This window comes from Oryx dammah, unplaced genomic scaffold (assembly GCF_014754425.2).
Source record: "Oryx dammah isolate SB20612 unplaced genomic scaffold, SCBI_Odam_1.1 HiC_scaffold_21, whole genome shotgun sequence".
NCBI classification, from domain to species: Eukaryota; Metazoa; Chordata; class Mammalia; order Artiodactyla; family Bovidae; genus Oryx; species Oryx dammah.
In genome coordinates, this window is record NW_024070205.1 from 1,681,338 (window position 1) to 1,702,332 (window position 20,995).

General features: G+C 50.2%; 1 protein-coding gene across 1 annotated transcript in view; it reads left to right on the forward strand.

The window, feature by feature from the left end:
- Positions 1-4,038: 4,038 nt before the first annotated feature.
- The window catches only part of KIF14 (kinesin family member 14), a 39,882-nt gene continuing 22,925 nt past the window's right edge, over positions 4,039-20,995 (forward strand). Inside the window, exons 1-13 of the mRNA XM_040263235.1 lie at positions 4,039-5,230; positions 7,230-7,484; positions 8,008-8,095; positions 9,656-9,754; positions 12,524-12,576; positions 13,494-13,524; positions 13,943-14,050; positions 15,017-15,133; positions 15,961-16,076; positions 17,637-17,809; positions 18,484-18,631; positions 18,898-18,961; positions 20,313-20,497. Coding sequence (XP_040119169.1) covers positions 4,149-5,230; positions 7,230-7,484; positions 8,008-8,095; positions 9,656-9,754; positions 12,524-12,576; positions 13,494-13,524; positions 13,943-14,050; positions 15,017-15,133; positions 15,961-16,076; positions 17,637-17,809; positions 18,484-18,631; positions 18,898-18,961; positions 20,313-20,497 — 2,519 coding nt within the window. The 5' untranslated portion in view covers positions 4,039-4,148. The remainder of the gene's footprint in view (positions 5,231-7,229; positions 7,485-8,007; positions 8,096-9,655; positions 9,755-12,523; positions 12,577-13,493; positions 13,525-13,942; positions 14,051-15,016; positions 15,134-15,960; positions 16,077-17,636; positions 17,810-18,483; positions 18,632-18,897; positions 18,962-20,312; positions 20,498-20,995) is intronic.

Consider the following 20,995-nt stretch of genomic DNA (forward strand, 5'->3'; position numbering starts at 1 on the left):
AAGAGTTGACTCATTGGAAAAGACCCTGATGCTGGGAGGGATTGGGGGCAGGAGGAGAAGGGGACGACAGAGGATGAGATGCCTGGATGGCATCACTGACTCGATGGACGTGAGTCTAGGTGAACTCCGGGAGTTGGTGATGGACAGGGAGGCCTGGCATGCTGCGATTCATGGGGTCGCAAAGAGTCGGACACGACTGAGCGACTGAACTGAACTGAACTGAACTGAACTGAACCGAGGGAGCACGCAGTTATTTCTGCACAGAGAGGTCCTGGGGCGACGCGGACGGACGGTGCTCATCTTGCTCCGGGGCTGGACAAGGGCATCAACGTCCGCGTCCTCCGCTAAGCACCCCGGACGCGCCCCCGCCGCTCGAAGTCCGCGCCCCCGCCCCCTCGAGCGCGCCCCCCGGCCCCTGGAGCGCGCCCCCCGCCCGCAGTCCGCGCCCCGGCCGCCCGCGTCCCTCCGCGGCGCGCGCAACCCAGGGGGCGGGGCCGTTGCCTAGGAGATGCGCGCGCGTTTCCGGGAAGACGTGCGTGCGCGGCGCCCGGCAGCCAATCAGAGGGCGGGGCGCGTATTCAAACCGCGGGGCGGCAGCGGAGGCGTGAGCGGCGCGAGGAGGCCGGGAGCCTGCGAGGTGGGGGCTGTGGTCCGGGGGCGGCGCGTCTGTGCGGGCGAGGGTGGGGTGGGTGGACAGCTCGGGAGTCCGGGAGGGCCGGGGGTCCCTGGGGAGGGGAGAGCGGGGCCCCGGGGACGGGTGCGAGGGTCCCCAAGGGGGGCGGGCCGGGGTTTTCCCGGGAGGGCCGCGGGCGGGATCGGGCCGCGCCCTCCCCGCCGCGGACCCCTGGGAGGGCGTCTTCCGGGCGCGTGGCCGCCGGGCGGCGGGGTGGCCGCTGAGAGCCCACCCCGGGGTCTGGGCACCTCTTCCCTCCAGTGTCCCGGGGCGTGCCCCCGCCCCGCCCCAGACCCAGAGCTGTCGCGCTCCTTGTAAATAGCAGCCGGTTTTCAGCTGCGGGTCAAGACCTCGGTTTCTTCTTGCTTCTGTATTTACTTCCGTATCAGGAAATCTTTAAAAGATTGCCTGCTTTTAGTTAGAAGGTGATGGAAGATGCTTCGATCCTGGCATGATTGTTAATGATTTAGAACTTGCACAGGTTACTTAAAAATGAACCTCTGTTGTTTTGTACCTCCAGAGTCATGATCTCTGGGGTTGATTTTAAAAATACGACGGTTAGTTGCTGTATTAGCAGGAAGAGTCTATGTGGGAGCAGTAGAGAGCTGCAGCTCATGGCGAGCTTCAAGTGGGGACCAGCCCCAGGAGAGGGGCAGCTGGTTCCGCCTCCCAGATTGTGTGGGCTCAGGGAGACCACACAGCCAGTCTCCTGAATGTTTTTTCATTGAAGAGTTACACACGTGCTATATTGTAGCCCGCTATGTGTGCGATAGTATTATGTCTAAAGAACAATGTATATACCTTCATTTAGAATACTTGGTTGGTAAAAACGGTAGCCATCATCAGAACCTTCAGGAGTCCTCCTACTAACATCAATTCCACTGGCCACAGATCACCTTGACCAGTAGTATCTAATGGAAACGTTTAAAGTGTGGGAATTTCCAGAGCTGTGACAGGGACCTGAAGTGAGCAGATGCTCACTTGGAAAATGGCACTGACTTGTGGACACACGGTTGCTACAAACATTCAGTTTGTAACAAAAATGCAGAAGGGGCAACAAAGCAAGCCCCTAAGCCAGATGAGGCCTGCCTGTGTGGAGAAAAGGAGGGAATTCAATGACAGTCCATCAGAGGAGAGGGACAGCCTGGGTGGTGATGACCTCCTAGTGGCTGAGCTGCTAGTTTTTCATTGACTGGGCCGTTGCTAGGTGAGGATGAAACCTTTCTTCCTCTTTGCCCTGGGATGTGAAGTAGCTTCTTCCTGTAGAGTCTGTGAATGTAGCAAGGGATAAAACACGAGAGCTCCTGTTCAGATACCCTCCACTCCCACCCCTCACTCTGTTTTAAATGAGGGTTCCTTTATTTGCCTTCACAATGAAATAGTTTCATCAGATGTCATTTTGCAAGTTAGAATCAGACATGCAAATTTAAAGACTTGTTTACATCAGTATAGCCAGTTGGATGCAGCGTTGACGGGAAGCCAGACCTCTTAGCTGTCTCTGCTGTTCTCTTTTCTTCTAAACATGAGTGCTACTGCTGCTAATTCTTCTAAACATGACTGCTACTGCTGCTAAGTCGCTTCAGTCGTGTCCGACTCTCTGCGACCCCATGGACTGCAGCCCACCAGGCTCCTCCGCCTGTGGGATTTTCCAGGCCAGAGTACTGGAGTGGGTTGCCATTGCCTTCTCCGTAACTACTGGATAGATATTGTTGACACATATTTGCTTACATTCCTGTCAACTTTGTTGTCTGACTGCTAGAGGGCAGGCTGAATACTTAACTGATCTTGCATAAGTTTCCTCCTTACAGTGCTCACATTTGCTGCCTCTGGTGCCTATTCGGGTGGGATCTGCCTTGTGACGCCCCTCAAGCTCATCTCCCCGAGGCATTCTTGCATGTCAGGTGTGTTCAGCACACGCAGAAACGCTTCACTCGTCTTTAACTTTGGTGCTGGGGTGTCTGTTAGTCCCCCTCACTGCTCCCCAAACTGGGGGGCACTTAAAAAAAATCTCTGCTGACATGTTCTCTTTTCTAGCATTTATTCATTTTAACCATTTTTAAATGCACACCTTTAAATACATGGTCATCACTGCCATCCACCCCATAACCCTTGTTATCTGGTCAGTCTGAAATTCTGCATCTATTAAATAGTAACTCTCCGTGCTCCCTTCCGTAGCCACCCCCATTATACTTTCTGCTGCTGATTTTAACTACTATAAGTACTTGATATAAGTGGTATCATAGATTATTTGTCTTTTGGGGACTGGTTTATTTCACTTAATATAATGTCCTCAAGGTTCACCAATATGGTAGCATATTGCAGAATTTCTTTCCTTTTTAAGGCTGAATAATTTTCCATTGTAGGAATATACCATGTTTTGGTAGGCCATTCATTGGTCAGTGGACATTCGCGTTGCTTCCCCATTTTCTCTATTAGGAATGACGCTGCTGTGAGCGTGGGTATGCCGACATCTCTTCGTTTGAGACCCTACTCTCAGTCCTCTTTGGTGTATACCCAGAAGCGGAATTGCTAGGTCATATGCTAACTCGGTGGTACTAGTACAGAACCTGCCTGCCAGGGCAGGAGACGGAAGAGGGGGGCGCGATCCCTGGCTCGGGACCATCCCCTGGAAGGCGGCATGGCGACCCACTCCAGTCAGCGTTCTTGCCTGGAAGCCCCACAGACAGCGGGGTCTGGTGGACTGTAGCCCCTGGGGTCACAAAGAGTCGGACACAGCTGAAGCGACTTAGTATAGGCCAATTTTAATTTTTTGAGGCCATTCCTACTGTTTTTCACAGCGGTTTTACCATTTTCCATTCCCAGCAACAGTTTACGAGCTTACCCATTTCTCCGTGTCCTGGTCCATACTTGTTTTCTGCTTTTTTTTTTTGGATAGTTTCCATCCTAATGGGTATGATGTGGTATCTCATTATAGTTCTGACTTGCTTTTCCCTAGCGACCCGTGACGTTGAGCGTCATTTCATGTGCTTATTGACTAGTCTTATACCTTCTTTGATATGTGCTTTTTGCATCTTTTTAAGTCACCTGGCGCATTTGACCTGATATAGTCTTTATGTGTACATTCTTTCTAGACTAAGGAAATGAAAATAGTTTTGTCTTTGAAATTCATAGTATCCACCAGAGGGCCTGGCACCTCATGGGATCTTAGCACACGTTTGTTGAGCAATGACTGTATGGTCTTTGAGGTCAGAGATTTGTCCGAAGCTGCCTGGGAACGATATCTCAGTGGAGATCATGACCTAATGTATGCCCCGAGAAGTCACTTTCCCATGGAAGGTCCTCGTGTTTTTAAAGCCTGTTTGTAATCTGCACAGTTTAAATTTTATTTATTTATTTTATTTTAGCAGATAATTTTGGCAACTGTTGCATAAGAAAGGGCCGGAAGTCACATGAACGTCTAAAGAGCTTAACATTTCTTCAGCAACATTCTTTTTAAAAATAACTTTCTGCCACCATGTCAGCCTCCACCGCACACGGCAGAAACGACAGAGATCACCTTGGCGTTCCTTCCTCCACGAAGACGTCATCCCTGAGTGTCCTCCCCCAGGGCAGCAAGCTGAAGCTGCATCCTAGGTCAGACTCGTTGGAGTGTGAAAATGATGATCCATTACTGAGATCTGCAAGTAAAGTCAGAGACATCAACAGCACTTACGTTATTTCTGCCTGTAAGAAAACAGAAGACACACCCCTCCTTCCTAACCCTGTGGGGAGGTTGACACTTCAGAGGAGAGCAACCAGGAGCAAGGAACCCTCTTTGCTTGGTCGTGAGTCGGGAGCCGCCGGTGCGAAAGCGGCAGAAACACGCCTTGCATTACAGCGTCGGACTAAGACAGATTGCATGGGAAAGTGGAAAGGCAAGCGGGATGTGGGCGGCAGAACAGAAAACAGTCGGCCTCCACCAGAAACTGGTGAAAATGTCAAAGCTGGAAGCAGTGATGAAGACTTGCCTGTTGCACCTTTTGTACCTTTAACTCCAGAAAAAGACCCTGAAATGAAGGCTGATGGAAGATGCGCAGCGATGCGTTCTGCCCTCAGTGGGGTGGGTGAGAACATTGCCCTTAAGGCCCTACGTGAGCGGGCGCCCGCCGGGTCCCAGAGTCAGACTGGAGCTGTTCGCACAGCGTGCGTGGCAGTTAGGCCCACTGAGAGCATGTTGGAGACCAAAGTGTCAGGAGCAGGGGCCTCGCATCACAGGGCTGCTGAGAAGGAAGCCGCGAAACTTCCACGTAGATTTGAAAGCTTAGAGAAAAGGACACCCTTCAAGTGTATTTCAGAGCCCAGGTCGACACCTAGGCGTGGCATCCTGCAGCCTCGGAGCCCTGCTGCCTTGGTTCTGAGAAGCAGGAGGCCCACCCTGCAAGTTAAACAGACGCCCCAGAGCTCTCTTCTTGCAAGTCAGAGGGAAAGGTCACGGGAAAATACATTCCTTCTTGAGGAAGAAACCGCACTTCAGAAAACCTGTGCAGAAACAGGGCCCCTGAAGGTGGAGAGCAGCCAAGTGACAGTGGCGGTCAGAGTCAGGCCTTTCAGCAGCCGGTACGTGACCCGCTTTTTATCCGAGGCCAACCTGCTCTGCGTGTTGGTGCGTGTTCATGCTGGCTGGCACTGCCTCTTTATAGACGGAACTTCCCGGTTCAGTGGTAGTATGTGGATATTTTTGATGATTGGGTATAAAACAGAAAAATCAAAAACCACCATATTTTGCAAATGGAAGTTTCTCCAGATATATCTGTTTTAAAAGTCTGACTGACGTCAGTCTCTAAGGCAGTCCGCTTTCAAATCTCATATATGGTGGTGTCTTCTGCCTTTCCCTTAAAAAGAGCAACAGCTGGTTGCTCATTCCCCAAACAGGCCCTTCCAAAACCCTTTCCAGGGTGGTGGTTATCGCCTTATCATCTGTGACGTGTCCTGGTTGTACACACACTGATCTGTGAGGTTTGACTTTGACCGCAGAAATCTCCCCATGAGTGCCTGTGGGCGAGAAACGGACAGACTGGCCTGGTGTGAACGTAGCATCTGATTATCTTTAAATGCTTTGAGGACAGCTGTGAAGACTTCACAGAGTCAGCAGTTTTTTTAAGTCTGTTTTGGATCTAAGTGAGTTGGAGGAGGGTATGGTGGCCCTGCGGCCTCCCAGGTCGCTCAGCAGTAAAGAATCCATCTGCCAACGCAGGACACAGTTTCGATCCCTAGATTGGGAAGGTTCCCTGGAGCGGGGCAAGGCAACCCACTCCAGTATTCTCGCCTGGAGAATCCCATGGACAGAGGGGCCTGGCAGCTGCAGCGAAGAGTCCAGCGTGACTGAACCGACGCCTCACACGTGCATGATGACTGCAGTGTGGGCAGGCCCCTGGCGTGAATCTGCACGGCCAGCAGTTGAGGCGGATTCCATAGGGCGCTGAGCCTTTTAGTGAGACTGTGGGTGAGTGATAAGGGGAGGGAACTCAGGGAGAGCCTCAGGACTGCTCAGGGCAGAGAAGCAGCGGGACAGCCCGAACAGGTGGCGGCCCTAGAGGGACAGAGCGTGGGCCCCAGAGCAGCCTGCAGCAGGGCCACTGGGAGGACGCAAAGGGTGGATTCCACAGTGAATTCTCATCTAAGCAGCTGCTGCTGCTACTGCTAAGTTGCTTCAGTCATGTCCGACTCTGTGCGACCCCATAGACGGCGGCCCACCAGGCTCCCCCGTCCCTGGGATTCTCCAGTTAAGAACACTGGAGTGGGTTGTCATTTCCTCCTCCAATGCATGAGAGTGAAAAATGAAAGTGAATTCACTCAGTCATGTCCGACTCTTCACGACCCCATGGACTGCAGCCCACCAGGCTCCTCTGTCCATGGGACTTTCCAGGTAAGAGTACTGGAGTGGGGTGCCATTGCCTTCTCCACATCTAAGCAGAGTTGGCAGCAAAAAGAATTGTGTGGCCAGACAAGGACTCGTGCTTTTTGCAGCTTAGGGCAAAAAGATTTCCTCCTGAGTCTGAGATAGAAGCAGAGTGGATGCAAAGAGTCAAAGTTTTAAGCGAGATGATTTAAAGCAGGAAGGACCTTTGGAGTCACAGAAACGTACCTTGTATCCCAAAGACACTTCAATTCAAACTTGTATCTGACTGAGTTTGTCAAAACTGTGCTTTTGTTTCTTGCCAGCTTTGTATAGATTCGTACCTCCAGAAATTCTTTATGATGTTTTCGAATACATTTCCAGTTAGAACTACAGGTACAGGTAGATTTCAGCGGACAGGATGAGAAAAGGGAGAACTTAAGAGGAAAGGGAAGAAGATGGAAAATCCTATACAGGTAGGGAGTTTTCTGGACGAGAAACCTGGAATTCCGTTTTTCCTTTGAGCAGTGGCACTGGAGCTGCGGAAATGGATTTTGGAAACCCGCGATTAAGATGTGTGCTGCTCTGCGCGTTCCACATAAAACTAAAGAGCCGTCTTGCCCTGGAGGAACGTTCTACTGTAGTCTGCAGTCCTCATTATATTCTATGGAGATGATAATACAATAATTGCAACCACGATACCTGCACTTCTTTTGAAAGGGAGAAGAGAGAAGGAGCGCCTCAGGCGGTCTTCCTGGATGGGGAGGAAATCGCTGTGGAGCACCCCGGCTCGCGACAGGTGTCCCGCTTTGCCTACGACCTTTCCTTTTGGTCCGTGGACGAGCGCCACCCGCGCTTCGCGAGCCAGATGGCCGTGTACCAGGCGCTGGCGGCCCCGCTGCTGGGACAGGCCTTCCAAGGCTTCAACACCTGTCTGTTTGCGTATGGCCAGACTGGCTCTGGAAAGTCATATACGTAAGTTGTGTTGTGAATCCGACCATCCTGAAGCACTTGTGTCTTTTGTGAGAACAGCATAGTTTGATAGAATATCTTTTTGAAACTGTACTGCTCTGGGCTCAAGTCTCATCCATTTTACACTGCAGTTCTGCAAGTTGCTTTATCTCTGGGCTTCTGTTTATGCATGAGATACTGTTTACCTTGTTGGTATCATGGGCCCCGTTTTACTGTAAATTCTATCCCTTGTGTAAACTGAAGCTCAGGTTATTTTGGAGCCGTGTTGTGAGAATCACAAGCAAGTCAGCTCATCAGTGGTGGTCTGGCTCTGCTACCCGTCCTGCGAGGAAATACTTGAGTTTTAATAGTAGCTAACGTTTATCGAGTTCTTACTGTATTCCAGGCCCTGTGCCAGAAGGCTCTGAATTAGATAGTTCTTACTTAGCCCACTTTATAGAAGAGGAAATTCAGGTTTACTTTCCCCTCAAAGAATTTTAAAACCTAATTAGTTTTACTCCCTCCAACTCATAAATATATTTTCTAGGATGATGGGCCTTAGTGAAGAACCAGGAATAATTCCAAGATTTTGTGAAGATCTTTTTGCTGAAATAGCCAAAAAACAAACGGAAGAGGTATGTTCTCATGGTCTCTGTAAGCCTTCGTATTCGAGTAGAGAACAGGCGGACCGCGTTAAAGTCAGAGCTGAGGCACTGAGGCCGACTCCGAAGAAGCGCTCTGGCCCTGTCCCCTGGGGCGGGGGTGGGGAGCGGATTCAGACGCCGGCGGTTCCTCCCGGTGGGCAGAGACAGAGGGGCTTCCCCGCCGGCTTCTCCGCTTCCTCGGCTCTACCACCTGTGCGGGTGGCGGGACGTGTGCGGCGGCCCCGCCCTGGCGTGCGTGTCTGCAGTCGGGGGCCACGCACCTCCCTGAGGACAGCAGGGTCAACAGGAGTGGCCTGGGGAGTGGCCTGCACACTCAGCCCAGGGGCGGCCCCAGCCGCTGGCACCTGCCCCGCCCTGGTGCCGGGGGCCCATCCCCTCACCCAGTCCCGCCTGCAGTCAGCTGTCTGCAGGCAGCCTGCAAGACCAATTTTCCCCATGTTTGCTTGATGATAAGAGCCCCCAGGAATGTGTCAGGAGGCAGTTGTGTGCATATGTGCACGCGTGCGTGTGTGGGTGTGTGTGTGTGTGTGTGTGTGTGTGTGTTTACTTGCTGAAAAGCTGCTGGAGATCCTGATTCAGTTGGTTGGGAGGGTAGTCTGGGAGTTTGTAATTTTCCTACAGTTCTGGACATTTCCTGTAAATGAGTGTCTGCAGCCTGAGGTTCATGAGGGTACAGCAGGTATCGACTCTTTGTTCCTCCTTGTGGCTGAGTAGTATTCCGGGGGATTGGCCAAAAAGTTCATTCATACTGTCTGATGGGAAACCCCAGGGAACTTTTTGGTCAACGCACTATCCAGTGCTGCTATGAATATTGGTGTACAATTTTTATGAGTAATTTTAATTTATTTGTAATTCTTTTGGGTCGATCTGAAATTGCTGGGTTATATGGTAAGTCTATGCTGAACCCTTTGAGGAACTGCCAGCCGTTTCCACGACACCGGGACCATTTTATGTTCCCACCCGCAGCCCCGGGGTCCAACTCCAGCTCTCACCAGCTTTGCGGCTTTCCGTTTGCTCGGTTGCAGCCGTCCTCGTGGGTGTGGAGCGGTTTCTCACCGTGGCTCTGACCTGCTCTCCCTGCTGACCTGCGGTGTTGGGCACCTTTTCTGGTGCCTGTTGGCTGTGCATCTGCTTTGGAGAAATGCCTGTTTTTTAGCTGATTGACTGTCTTCTGTGGTTGGATTGTAAGAGTCCTTTACATGGAGACGTGTGCGTGGTGCTGCCTGCTGAGTTGCTCAGTGGCGTCCCACTCTCTGCGACCCTGTGGACTGTAGCCCACCAGGCTCCTCTGTCCGTGGGATTCTCCAGGCAAAAGTGCTGGAGTGGGGTTGCCGTTTCCTCCTCCAGGGGATCTTCCCCACCCAGGGATCAAGCCCGGGTCTCTGGCCTCTGCCTTGGCAGGTGGGTCCTTTACCACTGAGCCACCTGGAAAGGCCTTGCCTTGGGGACCCTAGAGCCGTAAGAGGTCTGGGCTGCAAGGAGCGCACGGACTGCCGGCTAAGCTGCTGGCTCTGTTTCTGTCTCTGCTAGGCCAGCTACCACCTTGAGATGAGCTTCTTCGAAGTCTACAATGAAAGAATTCATGACCTTCTTGTTTGTAAAGGTGAAAATGGGCAGAGAAAGCAAACGGTAAGATTTTAAACCTTGGTGTTTTTAATTTGTTTTTATTGATGCATAGAATGATGTTAGTTCTCAAGATGATACATAGCTTTAAATACTACAGTGCTCCTATATGATAGCAAATGCTTCGTGTGCAGTCTAACTGCGTTGCCACTTGCTGAATAAGCTGAACAGTATTGTTAGTAGACATTATATGAGTTATTAACTGTAACCTCCTTTTACTTAAGCAAGTATTGTGTCAGTATTAAAGATCATATATTCCAAGATTTAGTTGGATCACACACGTCAAATATTAAATACCTAAAAGTTTGTGAAGCCAAAAAAAGAGTAGAAGTTTTAAAAAACTGCCTTGTTTTTGAAGCATATGTATTTCTCTGGATTATTTAGCAAGCTGATGTCTTATAGATAATATTTTCTGTGCAATAGAAAGTTTCACAAGGCATAAACTTTTTAAAAACCTGTTATTATAATGAAAAGATTTTTAGTTTTGAAAAGAACTGTGGAGATTGAGAAGCTATAATCTGAAGAGGTCACTTGCTCAAAGTCACTCAGTCTGCCTTTGGCAGCAACTACAGACTTAAGCAAAACTTGGCATTTCCTTCTAAGACTTCTATGTGTTTTAAATGTTCTGCTCATGAAGTGTAAAATGTATAATGTAAAACTGAAAAAGATGTTAACTGAAATTAATTGAACGTATTGTGGAAGCCACTTAAAAGCACATGAACAGTGGCTACGGCAGGACTTGAGAATAACAAACCTGTAAGGTATTGGAAAGTGAAAGTGAAGTCGCTCAGTCGTGCCTGACTCTTTGCGACCCCATGGACCATAGCCTACCAGGCTCCGCCGTCCATGGGATTTTCCAGGCAAGAATACTGGAGTGGGTTGCCATTTCCTTCTTCAGGGGATCTTCCCAACCCAGGGATCGAACCTGGGTCTCCCGCATTGGAGGCAGACGCTTTACCATCTGAGCCACCAGTTCAGTTCAGTTCAGTCACTCAGTCATGTCCGACTCTTTGTGACCCCATGAATCGAAGCACGCCAAGCCTCCCTATCCATCACCAACTCCCAGAGTTCACCCAAACTCATGTCCATTGAGTCGGTGATGCCTTCCAGCCATCTCATCCTAGGTCATCCCCTTGTCCTGCCCCCAATCCCTCCTAGCATCAAAGTCTTTTCCGGTGAGTCAGTTCTTCGAATGAGGTGGCCAAAGTACTAGAGTTTCAGCTTTAGCATCATTCCTTCCAAAGAACACCCAGGACTGATCTCCTTTAGAATGGACTGGTTGGATCTTGCAGTGCAAGGGATTCTCAAGAGTCTTTTCCAACACCACAGTTCAAAAGCATCAGTTCTTTGGCACTCAGCTTTCTTCACAGTCCAACTCTCACATCCATACATGATCACTGGAAAAATCATAGTCTTGACTAGATGGACCTTTTTTGGCAAAGCAATGTCTCTGCTTTTGACTATGCTATCTAGGTTGGTCATAACTTTCCTTCCAAGGAGTAAGCGTCTTTTAATTTCATGGCTGCAGTCACCATCTGCAGTGATTTTCGAGCCCCCAAAAATAAAGTCTGACACTGTTTGCACTGTTTCCCCATCTATTTCCCATGAAGTGATGGGACCAGATGCCATGGTCTTCGTTTTCTGAATGTTGAGCTTTAAGCCAACCTTCTCACTCTCCTCTTTCACTTTCATCAAGAGGCTCTTTAGTTCTTCTTCACTTTCTGCCATAAGGGTGGTGTCATCTGCATATCTGAAGTTATTGATATTTCTCCCGGCAATTTTGATTCCAGCTTGTGCTTCTTCCAGTCCAGCGTTTCTCATGATGTACTGTGCATATAAGTTAAATAAGCAGGGTGACAATATACAGCCTTGACGTACTCCTTTTCCTATTTGGCACCAGTCTGTTGTTCCATGTCCAGTTCTAACTGTTGCTTCCTGACCTGCATACAGATTTCTCAAGAGGCAGGTCAGGTGGTCTGGTATGCCCATCTCTTTCAGAATTTTCCACAGTTTATTGTGATCCACACAGCCAAAGGCTTTGGCATAGTCAATAAAGCAGAAATAGATGTTTTTCTGGAACTCTTGCTTCTTCGATGATCCAGCGGATGTTGGCAATTTGATCTCTGGTTCCTCTGCCTTTTCTAAAACCAGCTTGAACATCAGGAAGTTCATGGTTCACATACTGCTGAAGCCTGGCTTGGAGAATTTTGAGCATTACTTTACTAGTGTGTGAGATGAGATGAGTGCAATTGTGCGGTAGTTTGAGCATTCTTTGGCATTGCCTTTCTTTGGGATTGGAATGAAAACTGACCTTTTCCAGTCCTGTGGCCACTGCTGAGTTTTCCAAACTTGCTGGCATATTGAGTGCAGCACTTTCACAGCATCATCTTTCAGGATTTGAAACAGCTCCACTGGAATTCCATCACCTCCACTAGCTTTGTTTGTAGTGATGCTTTCTAAGGCCCACCTGACTTCACTTTCCAGGATGTCTGGCTCTAGGTGAGTGATCTCACCATTGTGAGCCACCAAGAAAGCCGTTATATTTGGTGTCATCGTAAATCTACTGTCAGACACTGAGAACGTGACTGGTTTGTGATCCTGAGGCAGTTTCCTGGTGCCTTGCAGGTGTGTTTCTGTGAGAACCTTGTTTATTTCTGGGCAAAGTGGAGACAAGTCTTTTTACTGTGGACTCAAAATATAGAAAAAAAGATAATTAGAAGTCCATTTTATATAGAATATTTGTATTGTGCTAACGCAGCTTGTGTTTGCCCACAGCTGCGAGTGCGGGAGCACCCTGCCTCGGGCCCGTACATCGAGGGCTTGTCCACGTGAGTGCGGTATGCGGGCTGGTGGGCGGGGCCTGTCCACGCGAGTGTGGGCGGCAGGTGGGCGGGGCCTGTCCTCAGGAGTGCGGAGGGCGGGCGCGGCGGCTTGTGCTCCTGAGTGTCCCCCCGGCCGGGAGGCGCTGCCTCTCTGCCGTCTTCTGGCCTTAATGCTCTCCGGTCAGACGTCCCTCCTCTTTCCAAATGGAGAGTTAGCTGCTTCTCGTTGTGCTTCTCTCTCTATGAGCGCTCGTAGAGGACTAATCACACCGAGTGGAGGTTACCTTTTCTGACCCCTCTCGTTCCCCGCTTACCCACTGAGTTCAGCCTACCTTCTCGAGCCGCTTGTTTTATGTGTCCCTTTAAGCCGCGGAGGGAAGGCGCCAAGTTCGATGCTTGGAGTTGGAACTATGCTGACAGTCATGTGTTTGGCTTTCAACTCCAAATGCTCTTTTAAGGGAATAGGAAAGTGGTGAGAAAAGATTTAACTCCATTTAGTAAATCTGGAATTGTGCTGAGACCCACGGCACCCGCAAACCTACACCCACGTGCACCTGTACTTGTACATACACCTTTGCCGAACCACACCCTATGTGTGTACACGGGTACCTATGCCAACATAGGGGTTAAAAGTTTATATTTTGGTCGCATGACTTAGACTTGGATATTCCCATGTTCAAATGCTAAGGTTCTTTATATCAAGAAAAATCATATTTTAAAAAATTAGACAAAATTAAAGCATTATATTTTATTTCCTACCTTTTAGAATGGAGAAAATGAAAGACTGTCATAATATAATAATGTCTATTCCATTGTGATATCCATGGGATAATTATGTAATTGAAAGGTGGTTGTTTTATAGGGGCAGGAGTGTGATTGATCATCAGTAAAATGGATTTTGTCTTTTTGCTTTTTTAAAATAGGAATGTTGTCAGTTCTTATTCTGATATCCAGGTAAGGTTGATTGTATTTTGTTTTCTGTCCACTAGATAGAAAGATCAGAGTCATAAATACGAGATTATTTCCCCTAACTTGCTGTTCTCATAAATAAAAGGTTAATCTTAATTTATAATCAACTGATTTTGTGTAAACTTTAATAAAAAGAAATACTCTTCTAAACTAAAAATTTAAATTGATTATCATGTCAGTTTAGAGTTATAGAAATAACCTTTTCAAGGTATTATCTCCTGATTCAAGTTTCTGAGACAGAGAAAATGAACAACTAGAAAATGGTAATACAAATGAGTAAATAAATATGTATTGATAATTTTATTTTGCAAAGTGATTATGATTATTGGTGTGTGTATATGTGCTTGCTTCTCACTTGGCCCCGGTTGGCACCATCTGAGCTCTGGCCCGCCTCCCTCGCCAGGTCTGGCTGCAGCTGGGGAACAAGCAGAAGGCCACAGCCGCCACCGGCATGAATGACAAGAGCTCACGCTCTCACTCTGTGCTCACGCTGGTGATGACCCAGGCCAAGGTACCGTGTCACTGAGGGCTTTCTTAGGAAAGACGCTCGCTGTTTTCAAGTTGTATGTTGTCCTTATTTCCTCCTTTAAATCAAAGGTAAAAGCATAGTCGCATAAGTATGTAACATAATTGAGTTTTAGCACATACACACACTGACTCACACCATATCAATATATGGTAATATATTATCAACAATACATAATACTTGTATTTGCAAAAACATGTCAGAAAGTAAAGGATTTTAAATAATGTAGGGACTCCCTTGGTGGTCCAATGGATAAGACTCTGTGTTCCCAAAGCAGGGGACTGGGTTTGATTCCATATATTGCAGCTAAGACCCAGCACACCGAAACTACTGAGCCATCTCGCTCTAGAGCCTGCATGCTGCAACTTGAGAAGCCCATGAGCCACGGTGAAGACCCAGCACAGCCAAAATAGATTTAGCCATAGGTTCCACTCAGATAAACCCCCTCAACAGTTTGGTATATAATCTTTCAATTGTTTTACAGTCACACATCACAAATTTACAAAATCTGTAATGATTTTATGCCTTTAAAATTATTTGCAAAATACTGTTTTTCATAGCTACATAGCATTCCTTTGACTATTAAAAGTCCTCAGGTTTTTCTCTGATGTTGGACATTTATGTTGCTTTTAAACATTTTGCTACTTCAGTGCTGGGATAAGCAAACTTTTATAAATCAGGCTTTTTCTCGGTTTATCGTTGTTTCCTTAATGTAACTGAGTAGTTACACGCTCTTAGCCCTTTACAGTCCTCTCTTTTATTTTGGCATCATCCCCACACACTGCGGCGCGCTGCGTGGTGTGCTCTGATAAACTGTCAAGGAGTCAAGGAAACAAAGTGTCTTTTCCCCTTGTGTTTGAATCTTGCGTAACTTTCTGTTTTGCAGACTTATGCTGATGGTAAGTCATGAAAGAACTTATGATGTGTTATTTTAATGCCTTTTTGCTCCAGACAGAATTTGTGGAGGGGCAGGAGCTGGACCACAGAATTCGGAGCCGCATAAACCTCGTGGACCTGGCTGGCAGTGAGCGATGCTCAGTGACCGGGACCAGCGGGGAGCGGCTGAAGGTCAAGTGCCCCCCTGTGCTTTGTTTTTAGGAGATTACAAGCTCAGCATACTTAGCCAGAGAAACCCCTCTCTGAACCTGCACTTCATAGACTGCAGTCTGAGGCTCAAAAAGGGACCCATAGTTCTTGGTTATGATTGCTTTTCAGAAACAGTAGACTTTGAATCCAAAGGAAGTTGGTAGATTCTGAAAGAAAGTATTTACTCAGTGATTCTCAGTTCAGTTCAGTCGCTCAGTCATGTTCGACTCTTTGCGACCCCATGGACTGCAGCATTCCAGGCTTCCCTGTCCTTCCAATTCCTGGAGTTCACTCAAACTCATGTCCATCAAGTCGGTGGTGCCATCCAACCGTCTCATCCTCTGTCGTCCCCTTCTCCCCTTGCCATCAATCTTTCCCAGTGTCAGGGTCTTTTCCAGTGAGTCAGTTCTTCGCATCAGGTGGCCAAAGTATTGGAGCTTCAGCTTCAGCATCAGTCCTTCCAATGAATATTCAGGACTGATGTTCTTTAAGATGGACTGGTTGGATCTCCTTGTAGTCCAAGAAGACTCTCAAGAGTCTTCTCCAACACCACAGTTCAAAAGCATCAATTCTTCTGTGCTCAGCTTTCTTTATAGTCCAACTCTCACATCCATACATGACTACTGGAAAAACCACAGCTTTGACTAGATGGACCTTTGTTGGCAAAGTAATGTCTCTGCTTTTTAATATGATGTCTAGGTTGGTCATAGGTTTTCTTCCAAGGAGCAATTAGGGAAGAAATATATTTTGTGAAACAAATTTATTCTGGAGCAGTTAAATTTGATTAAAATGTTTGATCTTGTCCCCAGGAAGGCGTGAGCATTAACAAGTCGCTGCTGACCCTGGGCAAGGTCATCTCTGCACTGTCCGAGCAGGCTGGTGGGCGGAGCGTGTTCATTCCTTACCGAGAGTCTGTCCTCACATGGCAAGTAGCTCTTGTGGGAAAGGGGCATAGGCCGACTCATGGAACTCTTGTATGGGTGCAAGAGCCAGGCTGCCCGGACTTGACCCTGATAGCCTCCCGCCTGTTTCCTCACCTGTGATAGCGGGTGTGCATCCAGACTTGTCTGTGAGGGTTGTGCGTGTGTGTGCTTAGTCGCGCAGGTGTGTCTGACTCTTTGCAGCCCCGTGAACTGTGGCCCGCCAGGCTCCTCTGTCCATGGGATTCTCAGGCAAGAATACTGGAGTGGGTGGCCATTTCCTCCTCCAGGGGGTCTTCTGACCCGGGGATTGAACCCGAGTCTCCTGCGTTGGCCAGCACATCCTTTACCGCTGAGTCAGCTGGGATAGTGCGGGTGAAAACTCCCGGGGGCTTCCCAGGTGGCGCAGTGGTAAAGAGCCCACCTGCCCGTCAGGAGACATAGGAGACACACAGGTTCAATCCCTGGATTGAGACGATCCCCTAGATAAGGAAATGGCAACCCATTCTAGTATTCTTGCTGGAAAATCCCACGGACTGAGGAGCCTGGTGGGCTGTAGTCCCTTCACAGGATTGCAGATTCAGCCATGGCTGAGTAACTGAGCGTGCGCACAGAAGCTTGTAACACGCGGTGTGTCCATGGCTGTGTAACTGAGCGCGCACGCACAGAAACTCGTAACACGCGGTGTGTCCATGGCTGAGTGACTGAGCGCGCACAGACGCTCGTAAGGCGCGGTGCGTGCTGTGACAGCGTCAGCTTCTGTGACTGTGCTCACTGTCGTTCGTGCCTGATGGTTGAGCGCGTGTGGTGTCACCAGACACGCTCCTGCGAGTGTAAAGGGAAGCTCACGCACACTGGCTGGTTCAAAAAGGATTTCCATTAACGAGTGCATGTGTGACTTCAGATACGTTACATTCAGATCACATCTGTATAGATTCAGTATTCAGTTCTGAGAAGGACGGATCTCTCCTTGACAGCAGTGTGTCTTTATACTTTATTAGGTTTTAATCGCCACCTCAAAACCTGTCAGAGAGCAGTCTGATTTTCTTTAATGCCTCTTGAAAATTAAGAATAACTTTTGAAAGCCGAGACTGGTTCATTCCATATTCGTTAAGATAGTCTTTTTAGTCGCAAGCTTATTTTTCCCTCTCAAATAAGGCTTTTGCATATGTTAGTAACAGAGAACAGAGCTTGTGTTTATAATGTTCGTCCATCATTTTCTGCACTTGCAAGCAGGTGCTTTGAACCATCGTGGTGGCTCCAGAAACCCAAACCCGAGCAGACAGGGTCCCTCCCTGAAGCAGTTCCCAGGCTAGTGCGGGGAGAGGAATTTCACTGAAGATAGGATAGTTACCCACGTTTTAAAGTCTCTGCGCAGGCTATTGTTTCACAAAACAGTGTAGAAAGCGTGAGAGGAAGTACAGTGCTCGGAGACCTGAGCAGAGCCGCAAGTCCCAGGAGCCTCCTAGGTGGTGTCTGAGCGGGGCCGCCGTGTCACTCTGCCCCGCGGGGTGCGCTGCGCTCCCGGGCGCCCGTGTGTCAGGGCGCCGCTCTTCTCCGCCCAGGCTGCTGAAGGAGAGTCTGAGCGGAAACTCGAAGACCGCCATGGTGGCCGCGGTCAGCCCGGCGGGCAGCAGCGTGGAGGAGACGCTGAGCACGCTGAGGTACGCGGCGCAGGCCCGCAGCATCGTCACCGCCGCCAGGGTCAACGAGGACCTCAGCGCCGGGCTCATCCGGGGTGAGGCCCACACTTGACCTTTGTCTCTCTCTTCAGTCGTGAAAATAAGCGGTTTTAGAGTCGAGGGTTTTCCTCTCACGCTGGCTGCAGCAGCGCCGCGTCACCTTCCCAGGCCGCCGGGAAGGCCGCGGGGCAGCAGGCAGGAGGAGCCGGGCGTGGGGCCGGGCCGCCGGGGCCTCTGGGAGCCGCGGCCGCCCTGGCTCAGCGCCCGCAGGCCGCGCTTCCCCGAGCCGCGCGTCCTTCCCGCCGCGGCTCCACGGTGCATGGCGCCCTCGGGTGCGGGCTGGCCCCCGCTCAGTCTTTCCCCCTTTGCATCCGCTCCCTTCTACCAGCGGGGCCATTTTCATTAAACGTAAGTCTTCTGAATTCCAGCTTGGAAAACCTTGGTCTCTGTCCCCAGTCTTCATGGGTGCGGTGTGCCGGGCAGGGCTCGTTCGCGCCTGTCGTCCCAGACTAGTGCCCTGTGTTGGAGAATACATTTCGTGGCCGTCCTGCTAAGAGGGAGGGATTCATTAACAGGAGAGCGGTTTTTCAGGTTAAGGCTAGGTAGGGATTTGTAAGTAAGTAAAGTAAAACTTCACTTAGTGGTTGTTAAGGCTTCAAATAGAAGATCGGATGTTCGTGTCTAGTATATCAAATGTTATTAATCAGGCCCTTTTTTCACAAATGTTTAGAATTGAAAGCAGAGATTGAAAAGTTAAAAGCTGCCCAAAGAAGCAGTCAGAACATTGACCCTGAGCGATACAGGCTCTGCCGGCAAGAAATAGCCTCCTTGAGAATGAAGCTGCATCAGCAGGAGAGAGACATGGCAGACGTGCAGAGGTGGGCCCCAGGCGCCAGGCAGTCAGCCCCTGTGCTGCCTGGGCTTCCTGGGCTGGTGGGGGCGGGCGGGGGGCCTGCGGGGAGGCACCTGGGTCTGTGTTCAGCCCTCCCTCCCATACGAGTGGAGCAGCTCATCCCCAGACCATGACGTTTGAGATACTCCTGAGTGGTTTTCTAAGTTTTGTTCATTATGTCTTGATTCTTAATGATTTAGATATGTAGATATTTTTTAACTCTTTTAAACTCTTTTGTTTTTCTTTGAAAAGAATGTGGAAAGAAAAACTTGAACAAGCTGAAAAAAGAAAACTTCAAGTAACAAAGGAGTTACAGGTATCGTTTCAGCTCTCTGAACTGATTGGAAAATTTGCAGGGAGATATGCCAGTATGTATGCAAATGTAATTTCTCAAATGCTCGTTGTGTACCGACTGAACAGAGCAAGCGCTTAGAGGGAGTTCTTGTGAGGAGCTTTAAGATCGGGGTTGTGATGGCTTAGAGCCTGTGAGCTGGTTGGAAAGTTAAAATATGAACGATCCAGTTCTCTTCACGTTGGCTCAGCAAATACCACATGCTGGTGCTGTGCCAGGCCTGGGGAAGCCGAGGGGGGTCCAGAGAACCTGTGACCCAGAGCGGGGGCGGCTGCAGTGCCCTGTGATTGGAGGGCTGAACCGCGCACGTGCCATCTGGTAGGTACGCGGTGGTGGGCCCTGGCTGTGCCCTGGGCGTCTCCCTGGTGCAGTGGCGGGGGAGCGGCAGTACTTCTCCGTGATGAGGGCGGTCACTGGGAGGAGTTTGAACAGAAAGGGACAACTAAGCAAAATCTTGTACAATGAGCAGGAGCTTGTTGGTTTCCAAAGTTAAAACGTCTAAGCAGAGAAATACCATGCTTAGAAGCGCACAGGCGTGATGCAGCCTGATGCCCTGGGAATTAGGGACAGATGCGTGGCTGCGGGGACGGCTCAGTCTGGAGAGGGGGGCACAGCTGGGCCACAGTGCAGTGAGGGCTGGTGGGCGGGCCACGGCGGGCTTTAGGTGGAAGGAGAGGGACCATCAGCCTGGGTCTGGACAGGTTCTCTTGGTGAGGGTGTGAGAGGGTTCAAGGGAGGAAAGACGAAGGCCGGGAAAGGCACCCAGCTCGAAGCTATGGCTGGGGTTACGGGAGGAGGTGACAAGAGTCAGGGCAGGTGGTGGGTGGGCTGGCTGGTGGGCGGGGGCTGGGTGCAGGGGCCGGAAAGGAGGGAAGCTGACAGGCTCAAGAGGGTTTTCCTGAGGTGTGTGTAGACAGGGAAGTGGAGAATGGTGCCTGAAAGGTGCGCCCTGCATCCTTCGATCAGGAGGTCATTGTCACGGTGAGGGGAGCCGGTGGTGGCCGCAGAGACGCGGTCGCAGGACCCGACCCGCTGTGGATGGTTGCGGGTGAGGACAGATGCATGGAGACACCAGGCTGAGCCCTGAGTGGGCGGAGGCTGGTGAGCGACACAGGGTCAGCATCACCCTGCGAGGCTTCTAAGAAGAATGCCGGCCACACTTACAGGGCCATCGCGAGGAGAGGGTCTAAGAGGCTGTTAATTACCAAGTCACATGTCCTGTGACTTTCACATTTAATGCAGACTTTTCATTTTAGGTGGGTTTAACAGTTTCATGCTCCTGATCAAGGTTAACTATTTTTCTGACTTTTCCTAGAAAGCAGGAATTACCTTTCAAATGGACAACCGTTTGCCAAACCTGGTCAATCTCAACGAAGACCCTCAGCTGTCAGAGATCCTGTTATACATGATTAAAGAGGGGACAACCACAGTTGGAAAGTGCGGACCTGGCTCCAGCCACGACATCCAGCTGTCGGGGGTGCTGATCGCCAACAACCACTGGTGCGCCCCTCAGATCCTGCCCAGCTGCAGCTCCCTCCCCACGCATCTCCATTCACGCTGAGGCCCTGGTGTGACTCCGAGAGGGCCCTGCTAGCCAGGACGGCCGCTGAGGGGCCCCTGCTAGCCAGGACGGCCGCTGAGGGCCCCTGCTAGCCAGGATGGCCGCTGAGGGCCCCTGCTAGCCAGGACTGCCGCTGAGGGGCCCTGCTAGCCAGGACGGCCACTGAGGGACCCTGCTAGCCAGGACCGCTGCTGAGGGGCCCCTGCTAACCAGGACCGCCGCTGAGGGGCCCCTGCTAACTAGGACCGCCACTGAGGGCCCCTGCTAGCCAGGACCGCCACTGAGGGCCCCTGCTAGCCAGGACGGCCGCTGAAGGGCCCCTGCTAGCCAGGACCGCTGCTGAGGGCCCCTGCTAGCCAGGATGGCCGCTGAGGGGCCCCTGCTAGCCAGGACTGCCGCTGAGGGGCCCCTGCTAACCAGGACCGCCGCTGAGGGGC